At 40.1% G+C, this 23,516-nt stretch overlaps 1 protein-coding gene across 1 annotated transcript in view; it reads right to left on the bottom strand.

Moving 5' to 3' along the window:
* Nucleotides 1-7,437: 7,437 nt before the first annotated feature.
* The window catches only part of MGAM2 (maltase-glucoamylase 2 (putative)), a gene marked incomplete at both ends in the record, with an annotated part of 78,794 nt that continues 62,715 nt past the window's right edge, over nt 7,438-23,516 (bottom strand). The window contains 12 exon segments of the mRNA XM_079785474.1: nt 7,438-7,625; nt 8,724-8,916; nt 10,921-11,094; nt 12,654-12,703; nt 15,232-15,320; nt 19,151-19,275; nt 19,866-19,922; nt 20,306-20,390; nt 20,498-20,646; nt 21,210-21,326; nt 21,426-21,460; nt 21,733-21,866. Coding sequence (XP_079641600.1) covers nt 7,438-7,625; nt 8,724-8,916; nt 10,921-11,094; nt 12,654-12,703; nt 15,232-15,320; nt 19,151-19,275; nt 19,866-19,922; nt 20,306-20,390; nt 20,498-20,646; nt 21,210-21,326; nt 21,426-21,460; nt 21,733-21,866 — 1,396 coding nt within the window.

The following is a 23,516-nucleotide window of genomic DNA, read 5'->3' on the forward strand; positions in this document are numbered from 1 at the left end:
GAGGGGGCTTGAAAGCAGATGGAGAACCCTGGAACCCTCCTCCTCCCACGCTGGCCCTAGAGGGGCCTCGTGCTTCTCTCTTCTGACATTTTTTCCAACCCTCCCTATAAGGCAGAGGCAGCAAACCATATGTGTGATATGTGGTAAAGAGAGAGTTGTGTTTATAAGGGACAAAGCTTAAGACATCAGATTACATAGAACTAAACTTGCTTCCTGTTGCCATCTCTTTCCTTTGAGCCTTTAGTCCAGGAGAGGCAGCTGGGAAGTCTCTTAAATTGCTCAGTAGAAGGCATCTCTTCTACCTGGCTGCCCCAAATGCCACGTATAATGCAGTCTTGCTCTCCTCACCATGCCTCTACTATTGGATGGTCTTTATTTATCCCATCAAATGTCACATTCTCAACACTCAGATCAACAGGTGTGAAGAGCCTTAACTGGCCAGGCCAGTTGAATTGGGCTCTGAGGACAGGTCAAGGGTAAGGTGAAGAGAGGTAGTCCTTGGCTCTAGAGCCCAGAACATGTCAAGGAGGTTCACATGGACAAAGCCTGCAGTTTGCAACCATAGTTGACAGACCTGTGGTGGCTGCTGCTCTGAGAGTTCTATGGGGCATTCTGTCTTCTAAGCTTGAGAAGCTCTGTGCCACCCTATCCTTTGAGCTTTAATGTCACCATGTTTCTCTATGAATTGCTCTGCTTGTTATTCACGTCCTCTGGAAGGAATCCCTAATCTGGCTCTTCTTTCCTTGGAGACCACTGCTTGAAGGGCTGAGCCTTGGTCTAACGTCATAGCCCTGCTTCCTGACAGAACAACACCCTTCCTCTGGGAGTGGTGAGGTGCATAGAAGGTACCAAGCCCATGATCTTCACTGTCATTTCTTCTGGAGAATTCTGGATGATCCCTTCTGAGATCCTACAAAACCTTCAGTGTTCCCATTTAAATAGCTCCTTCCATCTCAGTTGGACATTTGCAATGCTTAAGGTCACTTTGGGGCATCATGATGTATAAGCAGAGGAACTTGCTGTCTTTAAATCAAGTTTTCTGAAGTTTATGATTATAGGAAAAACTAGCTCCCTGGAAACCAGAGGATTGTCTGTGTTCACTTTGTGGCAACTTTGTTGTCGTCATTCAAGGAAAATGGAGGTTTTCCTTTTAGAAAAGTTTTTCCAAATAAGAGTTTTTGACTACTCTGAGCAGAGAACTTCCAGTCTGCATGCTATAGTATATTCCCTTGGATTAATTTCACTGTCAAGCATAACAAATGAAAATCACTAGATTTATATAGACAAGTATTTAAATAGCTATTTTAATTATCTACATTTAATAGAAGTCAAGAAACCTATTTTAAATTTTTTAACTAGATGTCATGAAAGGGATGTTTGAGAAACAGGGAACTTTAATCAAGATAATTAGTAGGAAAATAGTAGCCACCATTGAAAAAGTGAAGGTTAGCAGAGAGATGGTTTAAGATGAAAAGTTTAAGCTTATGAGTAGAATTCTGAGAAGTCAAAAGTTATTTCCACATCAAAAAAATGTTTTAAAATTAATTCTGCCCAAAAATTCAATGGGTAAGCTTATGGAGAAGCATGTGGTTGCTGATGAAGATTAGAAAGATATGGCTTAATCGGAATTTTATGATTTGGAAATTTAAAGCTACATAGGTTCTAAAGTCTGTTCCAATTCAGTCGTGCTTTTATCTGGGCATATATTTGGAAGTAAACTTGTGTTACATCCATAACACTGTCTGTCATCTATGTTACCAACTTCTCTCTGATTATTTCTCTAAATAAAGCTGGAATTAGAAATATAAATCTTCATGAAGGTTGTAGGACTTGTTATGATCATCCTATATAATAAAAGCCTAATATGCTAAGTGTCTGGTCATTCAGTTGGCCGTTCAACCAATCAAAGTGTAATATGTTAATGATATGCTAAGGCCGCTCAACTGCTCACTATGACGTGCACTGACTACCAGGGAGCAGACGCTCCGACTGGTAGGTTAGCTTGCTGCTGGGGTCCAGCTGATCAGGACTGAGCGAGATGGGCTGAACAAGCCCTGAAGCCCTACAGCGGTTCCTCCCCAGCTGGCCAACCTCCAACATCCCTCCCTCTCCCTGATCCTGCACAGGTGGGGTCCCTCTGCCTGGCCTGTGCCTTTCGCAATCTGGGACCCCTCGGGAGATGTTGGAGAGCCAGTTTCAGCCAGACAGTGGACGACTAGTCACTATGATGCACACTGACCACCAGGGGGCAGACATTCAATGCAGGAGCTGCCCCCTGGAGGTCAGTGTGCTCCCACAGGGGGAGCGCCACTCAACCAGAAGCTGGGATCACAGCTGGCGAGCACAGTGGCAGTGCGGGAGCCTCTCCCACCTCTGCATCAGTCAGACATCCCCCGAAGGCTCCTGGACTACAAGAGGGGGCAGGCTGGGCTGAGGGACCCCCCACCCCCGAGTGCACGAATTTCATGCACCAGGCCTCTAGTAAATTATAACTTGCCAGCCCTAACCAGTTTGGCTCAGTGGATAGAGCGTCGGCCTGCTGACTCAAGGGTGCCAGGTTTGATTCTGGTCAAGGGCATGTACCTTGGTTGCGTGCACATACCCAGTAGGGAGTGTGCAGGAGGCAGCTGATCGATGTTTCTCTCTCATCGATGTTTCTAACTCTCTATCCCTCTCCCTTCCTCTCTGTAAAAAATCAATAAAATATATTTTTTAAAAATTATAACTTGCCAGAAACTATAACCTATGGTCTAATTTGAAATTAGTATACCTTGATTTACTCTTAGTAATTATCATATGATACACTTCTAGCCTGGGTATTTTCCCAAAGATCTTTAGGCATCTTGTGCTCAAATAAGCAACCCTGCCTGGGTTGAGGTCAACTTCTCTGAAGTTTTTCCATCATCAAGTGTCATCAAAACACCTCCAGCCACAAAACACCTGCTGTTGGCTCCTCCCAACATAGTACCAACCCACCTCGCCTCACAACCTCTTCACCATGTTGTGATTGTAACACGTGTATTTCAATATTTATACCCTATTTAGACAAAACATAAGTGAACAGAAGCATAACCACAGGCAGAAAAACTGAGGTACAACTATCCTCCTAGCCACACCTCAGAGCAGAGGTGAACCCAAGTCACCTTTGGGAGAATACCGTGAAACTCAACATCTTACTCAGGGGCAAGACTAAACCAAGGACTCACTATGCAATAATGCTCACATTCATTCAGTGAATCACCATCAAATAGTAGTGCTTTTTGAAGAAAATTATGAAACACTGATAAGTTTAATTTCATCACACAAACCACAGAACATTTTACTGGCAGAAAATATATTTGCCATATAATATAATGTACATGAACACACATACACACAGTCCATATGAACTCCATTGGCTATTTCAAAATTTTTATTCTCTGTTATTTGTTTACACATTTTGTTCTCAATGGATCTCTCTAGAAGGCAACATATGAATAGCAGCAAGTATAAAAAGCTTAAGAAAAATACCGTAGGGTATGGGGGAAGGGTGGAGGGGGTAAATGGGGGAAAGGGGACATCTAAAATACTTTCAACAATAAAAATAAATTTTAAAAAAGGAAAAATATAATGGAAATATTTTTTTCATCTCAAAACAAAACAAAAACAACCTTTTCCCGAAAAGCCAGTTTGAGACACTACAGTCACCTCCACAGAACAGTTTTCTTTTACAAAACTTGTTTGAAAACCAGGGGGCTCATAGCAGTCTTATTATAAAGGACCAGCACTAGGGAGAATCTGCTTTACTATCAGGAAAGCCACAGGGAAGAAGGAAAAGGTTTCAATACTAGTAGACATAAGAACACTTGGGGGATTATGTAATGGTCATAATAAACCTTGCATGGACCTTTACAGACTGAAAATGCATTTCTATGAACATTGCAGCTCCAATGTTTACTCCATCTTACAGATGAGCAAACTGAGACAAGGAAAGAGAAGGAAAGGAGTAGCCACCTGAAGTTATAGTCCCTGCGCCAACCTGGTAGCAGGTGATACTCTCAGAACTGGTACCCTGGATTCACCTGCCTGTGTTAGGGTCTGATGGCAGCCCAGGAGCCAGCATAGCTCAGGAGTCAGAGCAGCCAATAGTTGATTTTATCTCTTCCCCCTCCACATTTTCTGCCTGGTTCAAGGACCATACCTTGTGCATAGACTTCAAGTTTTAATCCTCAAGTGTCTTCAAACGTCTGAAGTTAAGTCCAGCTTTTCTTTGTTCTGTTTTGTTGTTCTTTTTTTTTTTTTTCAGAAGTACTTACTTTTCAAAACCTTATGCTTTAATCATTGTTGATTTATATACACAAAGGATTGAATTTCAGTAACTACAGAACTACGGTTGTCCAGACAAATTCTTTTATTTTTAAATAAATCTTTATTGTTCAGATTATTACAGATGTTCCTCTTTTTTTCCCCCATAGCTCCCCTCCACCTGATTCCCCATCCCACCCCATGCCCTTACCCCCCACCACTGTCTTCATCCATAGGTGTAAGATTTTTGTCCAATCTCTTCTCACACCCCTCGCGCCCCCTTCCCCATGAGAATTGTCAGTCCACTCCCTTTCTATGTCCCTGATTCACTTGTTGGTAGGTATGTATTTGTTGTCAAGTTGTTGTTCATAATTTTTATCTTTACCTTTTTCTTCTTCTTCCTCTTCTTAAAGAATACCCTTCAGCATTTCATATAATCCTGGCTTGGTGGTGATGAACTCCTTTAGCTTTTTCTTGTCTGTGAAGCTCTTTATCTAACCTTCAATTCTGAATGATAGCTTTGCTGGGTAGAGTAATCTTGGTTGTAGGTCCTTGCTATTCATCACTTTGAATATTTCTTGCCACTCTCTTCTGGTCTGCATAGGTTCTGTTGAGAAATCAGCTGACAGTCATATGGGTATTCCCTTGTAGGTAACTAACTGTTTTTCTCTTGCTGCTTTCAAGATTATCTCTTTGTCTTTTGCCCTTGGCATTTTAATTATGATGTGTCTTGGTGTGGTCTTCTTTGGATTCCTCTTGTTTGGGGTTCTCTGCGCTTCCTGTTCTTGTAAGTTTATTTCTTTTACAGATCTGTCCAGACAAATTCATCCTCCATTTCCCAAACCCAAGTGTTTAAATGAAGCCTTTGGTCAACTAGTCTGCCCTGGTGTGAGCTGGCTGCAGGATCCTCTGTGCCTTAGGACCCTTTGTCCCATGTCAGGGCTTGTGGTGCCAACAAGACAAGTGCACTGGGAATTCTTTCAGGAAAGATAGAAGTATGGGAGTCTATGACCAAATCCACTGGGACAGTTTAGTATTAGGAGTTTTGTTTTGTTTTGCTTTGAGTTGGAAGATCAAGTTAAGAGGCATATGTTCTCTGATATAGGGTCTATCAATTTTTTTCAGAGGACTGTCACTTGTGGGTAGATTCCAAAAGGGAAGTGAAACTAACCGATGATCTGTGCCCCTCATGTGGAACACACTAAGCCATCCAGACAACAGCACAGCCATGGAAGTAGGTCAGAACGTTGTGCAAATGTGTTCACAGTAGGTGGTAGACATTTGTGTGTCATAAGAACATTAAGTCACATGTGCTGGAGTTCCTACATGCTGGTAAGGTTCATAGTACATGTAACCAGGACCTGAGAGTGAAACAAGGATATTATTGCCCTAGGGAAGTGATCCCCAAACTCTGGTCTCAGGACCCCTTTACATTCAAATTTAATGAAGACCCCATGCTTTATTTATGTGGGTTATATCTATTTATATTTACTGCACAATAAATTAAAATGGACTTGTTTGTACAATATTTTGTAAAATATTTATTTTTTTCATTCATTCAAAATAACAATATATCAACTCTATGTTACCATAAATAATGTTTTATGACAAACAACTATATTTTCCAAAGCAAGAAAGTGAGTGAGAAGAATGACATGATTTTATATTTTGTAAATATGTTTAGTGCCTGGTTGAACAGAAGATAGCTAAGATTCTTGTATCTGTCTCTGTATTCATCTATGGTGACAGCACACAGCATAGAATCTCTATAAATGCCATTGTATACTAATGAGAGTAAAAAAGGCACATAACAAATATAATATTATGAAAATAGATGTGACTTTGTGGACCTCAAGAAGAGTTTTGGGGGCTTCAATGGGTCCCCAAACTACATTTTGAAAATACTGTACTAGAATTAATCCCTTAATAGCACTCAAACATGAGTCTATTTAAGGGAGTCTGGGTGATAGAAGAAAGTACAGTAATAGATCAAAGATAGTGAATTTGGATATGAAAGACATAACATGCTCGTAGTCCTAACCCCTTGAAGGAGAGTCTGGGCAGTAAAATAATAAAAGAAAAGTTGGTGAATAAAATAAAAAGCAAATAAGATTATGAACTCTGATGCCAGGACAGAAACTGTCTACTCTATGCCATATCTTTATAGACTTAACTCCACCCGGGTGATTTCTGGTCTAGAAGAGTTAGATCCTAGTAAGTGAATCCAGCCATTAGTGGTAACATCAAAGGTATAAGATTATATCATAAGTAAGATTAATTTTCCCTGGAAGTATTTTTAATGTTTATAAATACAAGTACTTCTCAAATCTGTAGTAAGAGTATCAGTAGTCCCTATGAAAGTAGTGGTTGCAAAGTTTCGGAAGTTATATTTTTAACATCAATGATCATATTCTTATTTTCTAGTATAGTAAAAGTAGCCTATAATATTCCTAATTTAATTATTGCAGTTCCTGGAGTCAGAGTGTTTAGAAGATCTACAATGGTAGCATTTTTTTCTATTTATAGCTACAAATAGGATCCCTTTAGAAGCACTAATACTTCTAGTTTGTGTAATAGCAAACTACGATATTGGTAGCCATGGTATTTGGAAAAGTCCATAGGAAAATAAAGTGTGATTTTTAGTATTACTAATTAAATAATGTACAGTAGTATTAATAACTACTGCTGTAGCAGTTATTTGAGTGTCAGGTATCACCAGTGCTCTCAGTTATAGTATTATGTCCTGTAACCCAAGAACAAGTTGGGTGATTCCAATGACTATATCTAAAGCAATAGTATTTATAGAGCTTAATGTGGTATTCTACAGGATATCAAAATCATCTGTGAAGTCTGTAGTAAAATACATAAAATACCTGTACTGTAATTGATGGGGCTATGCGAGTTATAATTTTAAAAATATAGTTGTATATATTCTGGTTCCAAAAGAAGTAGCTACAAAGTAAGTACTGGATACATCTTGAGATATACCTTCAATGCCTACAGTGCTTGGAGTATCCATATCTGTAAAAGCTAGTGCAAATATTTGTGAAAATTTATGTAGCATAAAATCACGTACCTGTTAATTGATTTTCTATATCTGTAATAGTTGTTTTAAAGAGATGTCTGTAGTAGTTATCCTGCTTTTAGTAGTAATCAGGGAACTACAGTAGTATTTGTGGTGTTTGCAATATAAGTCAATGCACCCATTGGTGTTCTATCAGGAGTGATAGTATTTGAAGCATAAATGGTAACATTTGTAATAGCTGTGGTAGCATTAGTTGCAATGAGAGGTAAAAAACTGGTTGTAGAATTTGTTGTTTCATGATGGTGAGTTGCTGTATCTAGAAAAGACATTAAGGAATCTGAGGCTATTGTAGTATTTGGAATAAAAACACTACTGGAGTTATCTGCATCAGCAATATTTACTGAATGCTCTGTACTCTTCATAGTATTGGTGGTGGGAATAACTGTGTTACTTGGAATTTAAGTGTTTGTAAGGACGGTGTCAGAAGTAGTGTTTGAATTTGTAGTTTTTGTGCTGAAAACAGATGTAGTGATGGTGGTAGTATATGCTGTGGTGGAATTTCCATTAACTTCAGTAGTAGATTTAATACCTGTAGTGTTCGTATGTGAGGAAGTGGCAATGTCTTGAGTACTAGTAATTATTATATCATTAGTAGCTGGGCTGTTTCTAGTGGGAGTATTTATAATGTCAGTAACACGAGTTGTCATATTGGTAATATTTGTATTGGTAGTGCTTTGAGTGGTACTTAAAGCATGGGTAGAGGTAGCTGGAGGATAAGTAGTGGTACTGATTCTGGTCAGTGCATTATCTGTGATGGTGATACCAGGGGTGCTTGTAGGAGGTAGAGTTGACATGATCTCAGTAGTAGTTTGTTCAGAAGTAGCATTTGTAATCAAAGTAACTGTGGTGATACCTGTAGTTGTTTTTGTGTTTCTAGCAGTGGTAGTATTTAAAATATTTGTAGTAACTGAATGCATGCTAGTAGCATCAGTCTTAGTATTTGTAAGAGAAGGAATAGTTGTAATTGGAAGCGTATTATTAGTGCTAGCAGCATTGGTACCTGTTGGGGAAGGAGCAGTGGTAGTGTTAGTAGTACTTGTTGGGAAAAGAGTGGTTGGGATAGGAAATGTAACATCAGTGCTAGTAGTAGTAGTATTTGCTGGGGAAAGGGTAGTTGTATTAGTCGTTGTGATAGTAAAGTCAGTACCAGTGCTAGCAGTAGTAGCATTTGTAGGGAAAGGAGTAGTTGTATTAGTGGTTGTGATAGTAAAGTCAGTACCAGTGCTAGCAGTAGTAGCATTTGTAGGGAAAGGAGTATTAGGAACAATAGTACTAGGTGTAACTTCAATAGTACTTGTTGGGAAAGAAGTGGTTATATTAGGAAAGGCAGTACTATGGTTAGCAGAAGCGGTACTTGAAGCAAAACTAGTGACAACAGACTCAGAAATGGTAGCATTAATAGTAGATGTAGTATCTGGAGTTGTTGATGAGAAGGTACTGGTCATAGGTGTAGTAGTAATGTTGGGACTATGATGACTCCAAGTGACCTCAGTTAAGTTTTCCAGGCTGAAAATCTTAATCTCGTCAGTCAATTGAATAGTTAGTGTCTGTCAAAAAAGAAGAGATAACATTGGTATTTTAGGACATCTTAAACATCACATTTAACAACACAAATGATGTTCATTTTTCCCCCCAGAGAGTAACAGAAGGTTCCTTTTCAGGTCACATTGATTCCAGACAGATGAATATAGAGAGATGTGCTGTGGGCATAATCCCTGTGCCAGAAATGTGTCTTTCTACTTCATTTAGTCAGAACTACATTGCTCACAAGAATTTGTATCTTTGATTAAAACCAACACTCATAAAAATATCTTTGTTTTGCCACTAGATTTTAACCTCCTGAAGGCAGGCTGGTTTCATATTTTCACCATCCCCAACACATAGTATACTGCCTGGCACATAATAGTGTAGTGTAAACCCTGAAATTTGGATTTCTTTTTTTTCCCTCTATCTCTTCTTTTTTGTTTCTTTTGTGTAAGGCAAGTGCCTCACTTAAGCTTCAACTGACAGATCTGTCCATTTCAAAGAGGCATCTATTTCCAGCCCACTGAGGCTCCTTTGTTTTCCAGATCTTGGTTGATTTCAATAACTGATCACTTAGGCCCCTCGCTTATTTCTCTTCTCAAGTTTGAAATTCACCATGTGTCAAATTCAACAATAAAGAATGAGCCCTGGAAGCCCTAGATTCCTACCCCACAAAAAAAGCTGAACCATAGGCTCTTGCCCATTCTCTCCCCCCACCCCACCACCACCAGGTCCTCCTTGTATGGCCCCAGGTGTGCTGTGAGATTTCCATGACTTGTAAGTTATAAGCCTGTATCTTTTCAGTTTCCTGATGATAATTACTGAAAAATGTCTTTTACTCATAATAAGAACCACATGAGCTGGTCTAGCCACAACTTTGGTTATTGATAGGTTGAGACCAGCACAAAACAAATGGGCATCTGATATGCTACAAACTTCCCCCAAAAGGAAGTGTTCAAAAATCTTCTGTATCAGTCTTAACTGGAAATATTTACTTGCAAAGGGTGGTTTTGAGCTCAATAGTTCAGGGAAAATGTTCTGAAGTAGATAACTAAATGATATGAAATATAGCATAGGGAATATAGTCAATAATAACTGTGTATGGTGTTAGATGGGTGTCAGATTATTGGAATGATCACTTACTAAGTTATGAAATGTCTAATCACTAAAATGTACACCTGAAACTAATATAATAATGTATGTCAACTTTAAATGAAAATAAACAAAATTATTTTAAAAATCAGTTCTCAGTAACTTAAAAAAATTAACAAAATTGGAGAGAGAGGATCTGTTTGAATGTTCAGAGGGTCATTGTCCAAAATTCAAGTACCAGCAGGACACTCTTTTTATCTTTTAGAAAACAAGAATTATACTTATCCATTTTTACCTTTCCAAACCACTCCCTATGAGTTACTGAATCCATATTTATGATAGATCTAGTGTTTAAAAGTGGGATACTTTTCCTTCTGCTGTTACTCTTAATAACTCTACTTGAAATTTGTCTTCAATTAGTTGGCTGTGGCCATTAACCAAATAATTGAACTCACATCACAGGTAGCATATATTCATTTTTATAATTACCACCAATTTTCTGCCAATTTTTACCAACCTATAAGATCTACTGATTTGACCATGGAGGTGAGTAATTTCAGGAAGAAGGGAGAAAAATCTCCAATAACAATTTTATTAGATAATGTTTTCCTTTGTTTGAGCCTCTGTCACAGACATAAGTTTTGTTATACTAGCCTGGGAGACCAAACTTAACACATAGCATAGTTTCTTTGGGAAACAAATAGAAAGGATTTTATCACACCATTGATCATTGCTCCCTTGATTACACTGGGGAGGACCACTAATATTTTATATTTTACAATATAATTTAATAGTCACAACTTTTCTGGAACATACCTATTGTATATATCTATAACCTTTCAAATATAAGTAAATATAACAGTGATAATAATAGTGGTGGTAACTTTGCAGAATAAAATTAATTCATGACATAACAACATTCCTTTGAGACATACCTGATTGTAGGGGTCACTCGTGAAATTCGTTGTCGTGAATTGCTGGTTGTTATAGGTGACATTGACTTGTTTCACATAAGTAGAGTTGATCCCCCAGATTTTAATATATCCAACTTTCAGTTGATTTGATTCATTCAAATACTTATTGTGCATGGTCTGGATTTGTAATATGTTCTATAAATAATGTATAAAGATAAAAATATATATCTGTTGATTGCCTATATTCCACATTAAAATGTTATGCCTCAAATTACTATTGTTGTACTGGTTTGCTGTTTATTCTTAATTAAACATTTCATGAAGACTACTTTCTGAGTACCAGCTAGAGTAAATTTGATGATACCCAATATTATTGTAGCTATCATATTGGATAGTGCAGCTCTAAGATATTCTCTCCATCCTGGGTACCATGTTTTAAGACAAATCTATAATACTAATTGCAGTCCAATAGAATAATCAGATCTGAAAACTAGTTTAAACCCAAAACAGAGGACGTTTCCCTGGAGGTTATGATTCCAGGAAGAGAGAGCAGAAAGGATATATGACAGACATTGTCACATACTTGAAGCACTATCTATAATAATAAAAGCATAATATGCTAATTAGACTGGACATCCTTCTGGGGCTGCAAGGGAAGCCCGGGTCCTGGGTGCCGGAGGGAATACTGGGTCCCAGGTGCCAGAGGGAAGCCAGTGCCAGCAGTCAAGGGAAGGAGGCCTACTCTTGCATGAATTTTGTGCATTGGGCCTCTAATTATGTATAAAAGACACAATAAGTTTGTGTTATACTATTCCGTAGTTCAAATCAATGGGGGGAAAATGAAAGAAGGTTCCAGGTTTGACATAAAATGATCTTCCTACTCTAATTAGAATTTTGTAGGTTATCTATGGAATCACAAAATATGCATGATAGATTGATTGAATCACTGTCTCAAATTATTTACCCCTCCTTATCTATACCCTTTTTCATGTAATTTTGCAATACCCTTCTGCTCTGGTGCTGGATGGGGCATTCTATCCCCACCTTTGTGTCTGGGCTTGGCCATGTGACTTACTAATGGGATATTAGTCAACTTGATGCAAATGGAGATTATAAGAAGTTCTCAGGCATTTCTATTTCTGTTTTTCCCCTTTTCTACAATCATGAAAAGGTCATGCCCAGACTTGCCCATAAGGCCATCTTAGATCACTCAAGAGCCATATGACCCCAAGGTATGTGAGTGAATACAGCCAGGATCATCCAAGCAGCCTAACAGTACCACAACTGATTGCAGATATAGGTAAGCCAGCCAAGATCAGCCAACTCCAGCCCAGATCAACTGAACATTGTAAACTCATGAGCTAAATAAGTATTTATTGTTACATACTGCTAAAGTTTTTGGGTTGTTTGTTGTGCAATGAGTAGCAGATGTAGCATTTATCCTTCAAAACTTTATCAGCCAGAAAATGCTGTCTCAATCCCAGAAAACATGTTATACATATAAGGATTCATCCCCCTCCTCCCCATAGTATAATACGAATGATAAGTTTCTTTTTATAGAGTGATAGTATATTGGATAATTATCAAAATAAGGACTGTTTCTTCCTTATTTTAATGTCAACAGACCTGATTTATAAAGGAAAGGAGGTCTTCCTATTAAGACATGGGATATTATATCTATACAGTTAATGAATAATGATTAATCTGTAGATAACTGGAAGAGGATTTATAAAATTCAATTTTAAAAGTCTTACCTGACTTGCTGTAAAGTTTGCCAAAAAATATTTTCCATTTTCATAGGTATCTGAAACCAAGAAAATAGATTAAGCAACTATTCATTACTTCAACTGCAGCAGATAATCTTACATGGAGTCAGAAAAATGCCTCAATGGGATCACAATTACTGATCAGGATAATCTTGACTTCTCTAAGGAGCACTAAAGACAGGAGCTGAGGGAATATTTCATTCCAGGTTAGTGTGGGGATGTGCATATGGAAGAGAGTGTTTTGAGGTAAGGGTCAGGAGGTTGCAAAGACCAGAGAATTTAGGTTGAACTAAGGTCTCCTATCATAGGTGAAGGCTATTGATCAGTTATTTTCTGTGCCAACATAGCAAGCACATAGCCATGAGAGCTCACATGGATATGATGATACAAGTAAAGGAGAGCAGTTAGGGATTCTGACTCTCAAGTCAGATTGGCATGGGTTCAAATCCCACTCTTGCACTTAGTAGTTGTGCAATCTCAGGCAAGTCATTTAAGATTTTATCATCCATAAGATGAAGACAAAAAATAGGACTAACTCATGGCAATAAAGTACAGAACATGTTGCTTGTGCATAATAAGTGTTCAAAAATTTTTTTAATATCATCATCAAAGTTATTGTAATTTTCATCTTTATTATTCTGTCTCTACTCTTAGCTCATCCTTCCATAGCATTCTACATCCCAAGCCCTCTTGCCTCCCAGGACTTTCTCCATCTGTTCTTACCCATATCCTCCTTGCTCCTCCAAGCTCCAATTATGCTCCAGAGCACTTCATTCTGACAAATCCTTAACTTGATTCTCTCTACAGCAAGTTACCATATCTCTTTTCTAGTGCCATATGTCTCAAAAAAGGTAGCCTCTGCTTGCTATGTCTGTGTACTCAACTCATAATCCAATCCTACATCTCCTACACTTCAGCTCCCATTTCCTTTTTTCACTGAATTGGATCTTCAAAATCACCAGTGATAGTGACATGGTATATCAAATCTAAATATTTCTTCATGATGTTCAAGATCTTTAGATCTCTTTCCCACACATCCCCTTGAAATACTTCCCAGTTGATGTCCACTTTACTCATTCTCATCATGTGGCTTCTATACCTCCTATTTTGTAAAAGTCAATTTCATGTCATGTTCTTGTCTTGGCCCTTGTCAACATTTCATCTCTTACCATTATTACAACATATTCTCTCCCTGAACCGACAAAGCCTCTTCTTTGTTTTCTAAATTACCCTGACTCTTATGGAAACAAACAATTATAAAACCCTATTTTTAAATTTGGTCTTGGCTAGAAAATGTACCCTAAGTAAATATTATAACCTCTTGTAGCAGTTTTAAATAATTTTTAAAGGATGGGATTCTGTTAATATGGGGGTTTAAAATGAACCTTGAACTAGCTATTAAATCTTATGTAAGTAGGAAAACGTTTAACAAATAGTTACAAACCTGTTAACAGAAAATTTCAATCAAATGTATACTTACACTGTATCTTGGTACTTTAAATTTGAATTTAGAAGTCTGGTGAAGCAAAGAGCTTCTCTATAGAAGTTGAAAAGCTTAAAACTTGCAAGAACTAGTGATTTTTAACCTTGAGATTGAAACATATTTGTTATAGAAACCTAAAATTTTATAGAAAATTGGTTTTTCTCTTAAACTTTTGAAATATATTGTCCATAGCGGGCTGATTTCACACCCTAACAGTGTTGTTATTTACCCACTATGACATCATCTAGTCCTAATCAGCTCAAGCTGTAGAAAAAGACTGTAGATTCCCATAACACACTGGTTTCAAATAGCAGTGATTTTGCTGGTGGAACATTTGGCAATATCTAGGGACATATTTGGTTGTTACAAAAGGGGAGTGCTTTTGACATCTAGTGGGTACAGGCGGAGGGACGTGCTGCTAAACATTTTAAAGTAACAGCCCAGCCACCACCAGCAACAACAGCTTATATAGCTTGAAATGTCAATACTATTGAGGTTGATGAAACCTGTTTTTAAAAAAGCATTTTCTTGAAAAAGAGGAAAGTTTATTTCTTGATTTCAAAACTTACTTCAAAGTAACTGTCTCAAGACAGAGTGGTACTGGCATAAGAATGAATGAATGAAAAAGATTATATATCTTTTAAATGTGAAGGGTTTTTTCCCTTGTATCCTCAATTATGTAAATATACCTTCACATTTAAAGTCAATTGATTTTCAACAAGGGTACCAAAAGAATTCAATGATGAAAGAACAATCTTTTCACAAAAAGACTGGGACAACTCAATATCCACATGCAAAGAACAACGTTGGAGACCATATACAAAAATTAATATAAAATGGTTCAAGTACCTAAATATAAGAGCTTAAAATATGAAACTCTTTGAACACAAAAAAGGGTAAATCTTTGTGACCTTAGATTTAGCAATTTTTTTTATTATAACACAAAAAGCACAAGCAATGCCATTACTTTATTAACAGTAGCAAAAATAAGATAGATTTTCAGTTAATGCCAATTATATCCTGAGCCTGTAGAATGTGATTTTTCTGAATGCTGTATGGGGACCTTGGAAAGTCTACACTCACCAATGCTTTGTCCATCATCCCAGAACATCTGACCTTCAGCTTTCCCATTGTCATCCAAAGCAACAATCAATCCCATAAATAGTTGTCGACTATGAAAAAAAAAAGTTATTTTTCTCTATATTGTAAGTTGTACAAATGAATGACAGCTTCTATTGAAAAATACGATTCATCCAGGAAAAAAAAAGATAATAGATTAAAAATGCACATAAAGCTCCATAAGTATGTAATACAAGATAAAATACAAGATAATTAAAAGCTAATGGGAAAATATTTAAAATTTAATGAAATATTTGCCAAAACTTCAACTTTCAAAAATTAAATACACATCCTTTACTTACTAGTATATACATATTGTAAGTAATATGATAAGAAACTACTTCTTTATAGAAAGAAGACACCCTGCCCCAAATAAAATAAAAACAAAACACATCCTTCAGTATCTTCCAGATTGCTACAGAATAAAATGCAGCATACTTATCCTAGCATTTATAATTCTCCATGATCTCATCCTAACCTGTTTGAATTTTATGTATTTTATTCCTCTCTTATCTTGCTCCAGTTAAACTGAATGGTTTACTATTCCCCAAATCCAACTCATGTTTCACCTTTGGTTCTTTAATTCTCTAAGAATATCTTTTCATTCATTTTCAAACACTCAAATCCTATTTATTATTCAAACTCAGCTCAAAGCCCTCTTTCATATAAAACCATGCTTTGCACAAGTCTAACAATTAACTTCTCTTCTTTTGAGTTGTCTCTTTTGATATAACAGGTTCCTCTTAATATGATATGATATGTGTGTTTATTGTGCGTATATATACTGAGTGGCCAGATTATTATGATCTCTAAACGCATAATAATCTGGCCACTCAGTATATATCCTATATAATAACATGCAAATTGTCCCCTCAACCAGGGGTTCAACCAGCAGCAGGCTGGCCAACTGCCCATGTCCCCTCCCCCTGGCCAGGCTGGGCGGACCCACCACCCATGCATGAATTCATCCACTGGGCCTCTAGTGTGTGTGTGTGTGTGTGTGTGTGTGTGTGTGTGTGTGTGTGTGTATATATATATATATATATATATATATATATATATATATATATATACCAGAGGCCTGGTGCACGAAATTTGTGCATGGGGTGTGTGTGTGTGTGTGTGTGTGTGTGTGTCCCTCAGCCCAGCCTGCACCCTCTCCAATCTGGGACCCCTCAAGGGATGTCCGATTGGATCTAAACAGGCAGTCGGACATTCCTCTCACAATCCATGACTGCTGGCTCCCAACTGCTCGCCTGCCTGCCTGCCTGATTGCCCCTAACTGCTTCTGCCTGCCAGCCTGATCACCCCCTAACCACTCCCCTGCCAGCCTGATCGATGCCTAACTGCTCCCCTGCCGGCCCGATTGCCCCTAACTGCCCTCCCCTGCCGGCCTGGTCGCCCCCAACTACCCTCCTCTGCAGGCCTAGTCACCCATAACTGCCCTCCCCTGCCGCCTGGTTGCCCCTAACTGTCCTCCCCTGCAGGCCTAGTTGCCCCCAACTGCCCTTCCCTGCTGGCCCGGTCACCCCTAATTGCCCTCCCTCGTCAACCTGGTCACCCCTAACTGCCATCCCCTGCTGGCCTGGCCCCTCCCAACTATCCTCCCCTGCAGGCCTGGTCGCTCCCAACTGCCCACTCCTGCAGGCCTGGTTGCCCCTAACTGCCCTCCCCTACTAGCCTGATCGCCCACAACTACCCTCCCCTGCTGGCCTGATCGCCCACAACTGCCCTCCCCTGCCGGCCTTCTTGTGGCAGCCATCTTGTGTCCACATGTGGGTGGCCATCTTGTATGTTGGAGTGATGGTCAATTTGCATATTACCTCTTTATTATATAGTATACACTGAGTGGCCAGATTATTATGATCTCTGAATGCATAATAATCTGGCCACTCAGCAGTGTGTGTGTGTGTGTGTGTGTGTGTGTGTGTGTGTGTATCCTATCTAATAAAAGAGTAATATGCAAATTGACCATCACTCCAACACACAATATGGCTGCCCCCATGTGGTCAAAGATGGCTGTCCCCATGTGGACACAAGATGGCCAACACAAGATGGCCAGCAGGGGAGGGCAGCTGGGAGGGACCAGGCCTGCAAGGGAGGGAAGTTGGGGGCAATCAAGCCTGCAGGGTAGGGCAGTTAGGGGTGACCAGGCCGGCAGAAGAGGGAAGTTGGGGGCGACCAGGCCTGCAGGGAAGGGCAGTTGGGGGGGACCCAGGCCTGCAGGGGAGGGCAGTTAGGGGCAAACAGGCTGACAGGGGAGCAGTTAGGCATCTATCAGGCTGGCAGGGGAGTGGTTAGGGGTGATCAGGAAGGTAGGCAGGCAAGCAGTTGGGAGCCAGCAGTCCTGGATTGTGAGAGGGATGTCCAACTGCCCATTTATGCCCGATCCAGTGGGATCGGACCTAAATGGGCAGTTGGACATCCCTTGAGGGGTCCCAGGTTGGAGAGGGTCCAGGCTGGGCTGAGGGACACACACCCCCGTGCACGAATTTCATGCACTGGGCCTCTAGTACACACACACACACACACACACACACACACACACACACACACGAGGTCTGGTGCATGAAATTTGTGTATTTGTGTATGGAGGGTGGGGGGGCCCTCAGTCCAGCCTGTACCCTCTCACAATCTGGGGACCCCTCGGGGGATGTCTGACTGCCGGGTTAGGCGTGATCAGGCCTTAACCCAGCAGTTGGACATCCCTCTTGCAATCCAGGACCATTGGCTCTTAACCACTCACCTGCTTGCCTGATTGCCCCTAACCACTCACCTGCTTGCCTGATTGCCCCCAACCACTCGCCTGCCTGCCTGATTGCCCCTAACCACTCGCCTGCCTGCCTGATCACCTCTAACTGTTCACCTGCCAGCCTCATCGCTCCTAACTGCCACTGCCTGCCTGCCTCATCACCCCATAACCACTTGCCTGCCTGCCTGATTGCCCCTAACCGCCTCTGCCTCAGCCCCCACCATCATGGCTTCATCCGGATGGACGTCCGGAATGATGTCTGGAAGGTCATTCGGCTGTCCAGTCTAATTAGCATATTATGCTTTTACTATTTTATTTATACACACACACACACACACACACACACACACACACACACACACACATCCTATATAATAAAAGGGCACTATGCAAATTGACCCTAATGGCAGAATGACCAGAACAAATGCTGGACCAGTCACTATGAGGCACAGTGACCACCTCTCGGTCCCTTCCCCCAGCTGTCAGGCACTGATCACCTGATGGCAAATGGGGAACAGGGGGTGGTGGTGGCGGGGGGCAGGGCCAGCTGCGGGCAGCTGGAGAAGATGGCCCTGATTGCAGGCCAGGCCTAGGGACCATACATGTGCATGAATTTCGTGCACCAGGCCTTTCGTATATATAGATAGATATAGACATAGACATAGACATAGACATAGACATAGACATAGACATAGACATAGACATAGACATAGACATAGACATAGACATAGACATAGACATAGATATATATAGAGAGAGCTCTACAGAGAGATATAGATATATATATAATCTCTCCTGGGTCAACCCAAGCTGAATGGGAGTGAGCACTAAATCTGTTTAGCCATCACAAATCAAAGAGCTCATCAATATTTCTCAATTTTTTAATAGTATAGAAAGAAGTATATGCTGCTGCCCCAGGAAAATTTTTGTCCTGGACCTCTGATGTAGTGCTACAAATAAATGATCTCCCCAAGCCTGACTTCATGAACTCATCCTACCCCAGGTTCCACTCAGAAGGCACTCACTAAGTGAAACTACCTGTGATTTGGATTTTATCCACAGAACCCCAGTTGAGGTGGGCAGCCTCACTGTTTCAAAGTGAGGCCATCAGACACTGCCTCTCTCTCTTACCTGGAGTGAGTGTTCATTGCAGCTTCCTGCCAAGGCAAGATGTAGCCTCCTCTGATATGAAGGTTGATGTGGTCAAGGGGAGCCTCCAGTATTCTCCACTCACCTGTTGATGTATTGCCAGATTCCTAGAATGGAGAATGCAGCAAGCATCCATAACAGATGGATGAAATGAATGCATGCTATACAACAAGTCCTTCCTTCCCAAGGAAGTTATCAAAATACTACAAATCGAAAAAGAAAATCTTTGATTTTCAGCTTTGTTGAAAACTCTGGAAATCTAGTCTTTTCTCTTTATTCTCCAGAAAAGGTGGGGGGTGGGGGAGAACTCAATGTGATATGGGTGTCAGATTTTACCTAGTTATGCTTTTATGGATACTTTTTTATTGATTATTTTTTTGAGAGCGAGAAACATCAATGTGAGAGAGGAACATTGTTTTGCTGCCTCCCATACACCCCCAACCAGGGATGGAGCCCTCTACTTGGGCATGTGCTCTGACCAGGAATTGAACAAGCAACTTTTTGGCACATGGGACAATATGCAACCAACTGAGTCACACCTGCCAGGGCAGTTTATGGATACTTTTATCTAAAGAAACCTTGCAGGAATGAGAAGTTGAAAATTATTGCTTTATAAAATAGGTGCCTGGAATTCAGGAGACAACTTCCTGGCCTGCATAGACCAACCTGGTTCTTCACAAAACATGTTAGTTCTTACCATGCTATAGTCATACCAACGGGCTCTGGGGAAATAAGCACGGACTTCAAAAGTGTTCTGAAACAGAAAACCAACAGGTCATTACAAATATCTCAACAATGTCAATTTTTAAAATTTTGTAGGATTAACATAAAAATGGGAATTTCATTAATGATTTTAAGAGTTTGGGTAATTTTATTAAGAAAGATCCTGGGGAATTCATTTCAAACATACAGAAAAGTATTTTTTTAAAAAAGGTCAACTTTATAAGGATGCAAGGTGACAAGACATTAAAACAAGGAATTAATTGAAGTTGTTTTCATTAACAAAGACCTCAAAAAAAAGAAAAGGATTTCCCTGAAATATTCTAGAAGTAGTGAGCTGAACGAGATGATTTTTCAAATGCCCTTCCTGTTCCCTATATGTGATTGGAGGGTTTATGATCTATGATGGGAACTCACACTTGTTAGCACAGGGCTGATTAAGATGGCAGGGCCCAACATGAACTGATGGTCTATATCCCACGTTGTCCTGTCCTCTCTAAACCTTAAAAAACAGGCATAAAATGTCTATTCAGACTGTTATAACTGTTGCAGAGGGTTATTCATACAACATGCCCAGACCTGCTGCTTGGGGAAATAGGCTCTACTCACTCATGGAGGAGGGGGCGGACAACAGTGCTGCCCTCAACGTGAGCTTTGTGCATCAGAGTATAGAAGTAAGGCAGCAGGGTGTATCTGGTCTGGAGGACTTTTCTTGAGTATGTCTGAAAGGTTGAATCCCAGGCCACAGGATCTTGTCTCTAAGGGGATAAAGGAGCATATCACAGATCACCTCTTTTTTACTCTATCCTAATGGTATCAGAAAAGTACCTGAAGACACATGTCCCATGGTTAGGCTACACAGCATTTCTCCTTTCATTTCTAGCCTATCCTTTCCCCCACTCTCACCACCTTACTAGAGTGTCTTGCTTCCTCCTCTAAGGGCTCCTTAGTCCCCTGCTCAGGTCTAGTCTTGACCCTGCACATGTGTAGAGAGATGGATCTCTATGAGGCACTAACCCATCTTGGATGGATTTGAGCAAAATACATACTCACTATTTTTAAAGGCAAAGGAAGTTACTTTTATTTCAGCCCCATAGGGCACTATCAACTATTCCACTAAAAGATGAGGAAAAGTATATTCTTGAAAATCATTGGTAATCATGGTTGGTTTGTTTTTTAACTCTGTGGGTTTTCTTAAGAAATGGAGATTCTGCTGATTTTTATGAGTTTTCTTTACAAATAGTTATGATACTTTTGAGCATTAAAAAGAAAATTGTGATTTGAGGACACAAAACACCTGGGGCATAGACTGCTGCCTCACCCTTGTCCCGATGGTGTTGTGGTTCCTGGAAAATGGATAAAACGCCCCCAGTTGCATCCAGCGAAGACACATCTCATATTCAGCATTTTCTAAGAATCCACAGATATTTGCTCCTGTCTGAGAAGATACAAAATCAGGGTAAGAGGTGGGACTTCTGCATGTGCAGACACACTGAATCTCACTGGGTCATTAGTAATGGCCCCCGATATGACTTACATAAGGTATTCCAAAGAGACTGAACTCCATCATGCCTGCAATGAGAAGATATAGCTGTGTTGGACTAAGCAACCCTTTGGGAGGTTAGTTTGTCCTGTCTCTTCTGTCCCCCATTTGAAAGCCTTCGGCTAGTTGTGATGAACAAATAAAAAGATGGGTATAGATTAAAATGCACGCCAATAGAGAACTCAGCATCTGTTGATTATACTGCCTATAAGCATGATGATCAGACACAACCCATGCAGATGAGAAGCAAACATCCCAGGCTCCTCCATGTGAGCAGAGGCCCCTGGGATAAGCCACACACCAATGATAGACTTCCTCAGCTGGTCCCATGCAGACTTGTTGTCTCCCAGCCAGTGTCCTGCCCAGCGGCCAGAAGAGGGGAACGTGGAGCGGGTAATGACGACCCCTCGCTGATCCGTCACCTCCTGCACAGCTCTGGTTGGAAGGGAACAAGGAAGGGGAAGAAGGTGAATTTGAGGATTGACATCCACGGCACTTCATTAAGGAGGCTAGCTTCAGCCTGGAGCATGAGGTGGCAATGGGGCTCAATTTTAGCCAGAGAGCTTCTTCCCTGAAAGTATCTGCTGACGTTAAGAGTGACGTTAAGAGTCCCAGTGAACATCAAACCAGACAACTGGAGATACAGCATCACCTAAAATATAAATTTCCTTTATTAAAAAAAATCTAGCACTGGCCAGTGTGGCTCTGTTGGTTGGGCATCATCCATGCACTGAGAGGTTGCCTTTTCAATTCCAGTCTTGGTCAGGGCACATGCTTGGGTTTTGGCCTCAATTCCCAGTAGAAAGCATGCAGGAGGCAGTCAATCAATGTTTTGTTCCCTTTCTCTCCCTCTAAAAATCAATTTAAAAAATATTTAAAAAATCTAGTTAACTAGCTGTCCATATGTGGGTAGAAAGAGGTGGTAGGTCCGATGTATTTATGGAACAATTACTCTATTCCAGGTATTCTATTGGTTACTTTCATGTGTAACCTCACAAGAAAGGTTCCTTTTACCATTTTGTACTGTTGGGAAACTGAGGCTCAGAGAAGTTAGATAATTAGTCAAAAGTCACTTAAACAGCAAGAAGGCAGATTTGGGATCCAAATGAAAGCATATATGACTATAGCTTTTTTTGTAATATTCACTCTCCCATGCAACTCCTCAAAAAGCAGAATCAATTTTGCACACAAAAGCAAATATATAGAAAAGATGTTTAAATATTTCTTGATTGAAGGTGGATCTTCGCCTGCAGCCTCAGGCAGAAAATATAAACAATTGTGTGAGAGAAAAATCATTGGAACAAAAGAGAAAGTCAATTAACAGATGCTAGCATATGAGGCAATCCAAATATTTGCTAAATGCAGCACTACAAATCAATAGACACAGATGACTTATTCAATAAATGATGTCAGGAAAAGAAGCAAGCTATTGTAGTGGAAACGGACCCATTTAAGTCACTTCCAATATTTCACACCACAGTAAATCCCAAAATGGACGGAGATTGTGTGCGTGCGTGCACACGTCTGAGTGAGAGATAATAAAGGCCTGACATAAGGCAGGGATGTAGAGTATGGATGGATGGATGTGGGTGATGTGAAGAACTCTGCTATTGACCATTTCAGAACTCTAGAAATTAATCAGCCACAGAAAGAAGTGAAAAACCGTCTCTCCAGGAGAAACTACTAAATCTTGGCAAGACGGTGTGTTATATAGGATTTTAACTTGGTCTATTTCTAGCCCAACCCTTCCCTAGCTCACTGGCACCAAAAGCCAGCAGACTTGCAGCAAAATAAGAGGTCTGACCTTTTTTGAAGCTTTGTTAAAAGCTCCATCCCCACAGCACAATAAAATGTTTATTTCTAACTTCCAGCCCCCTGGAAAATCTCCGTTCTCAGGGTGTGGTGGTTATTTGATTAGACTCGCAGCTCAACTCAGCAGAGAGAAAACACCCCCACACAGGGAATTACTAAAACGGTAACCATTTTCTGGCAACATCACAGGTGCTCAGGCTCTGGTTTCAGTTGGGGAAAATAAAAGCTTGGCTGGTAATTTAAAAGTAAATCCTGGAGAATTAGAAACTGTTT

This window comes from Cnephaeus nilssonii, assembly GCF_951640355.1.
Source record: "Cnephaeus nilssonii genome assembly, chromosome: 12".
Lineage (NCBI taxonomy): Eukaryota > Metazoa > Chordata > Mammalia > Chiroptera > Vespertilionidae > Cnephaeus > Cnephaeus nilssonii.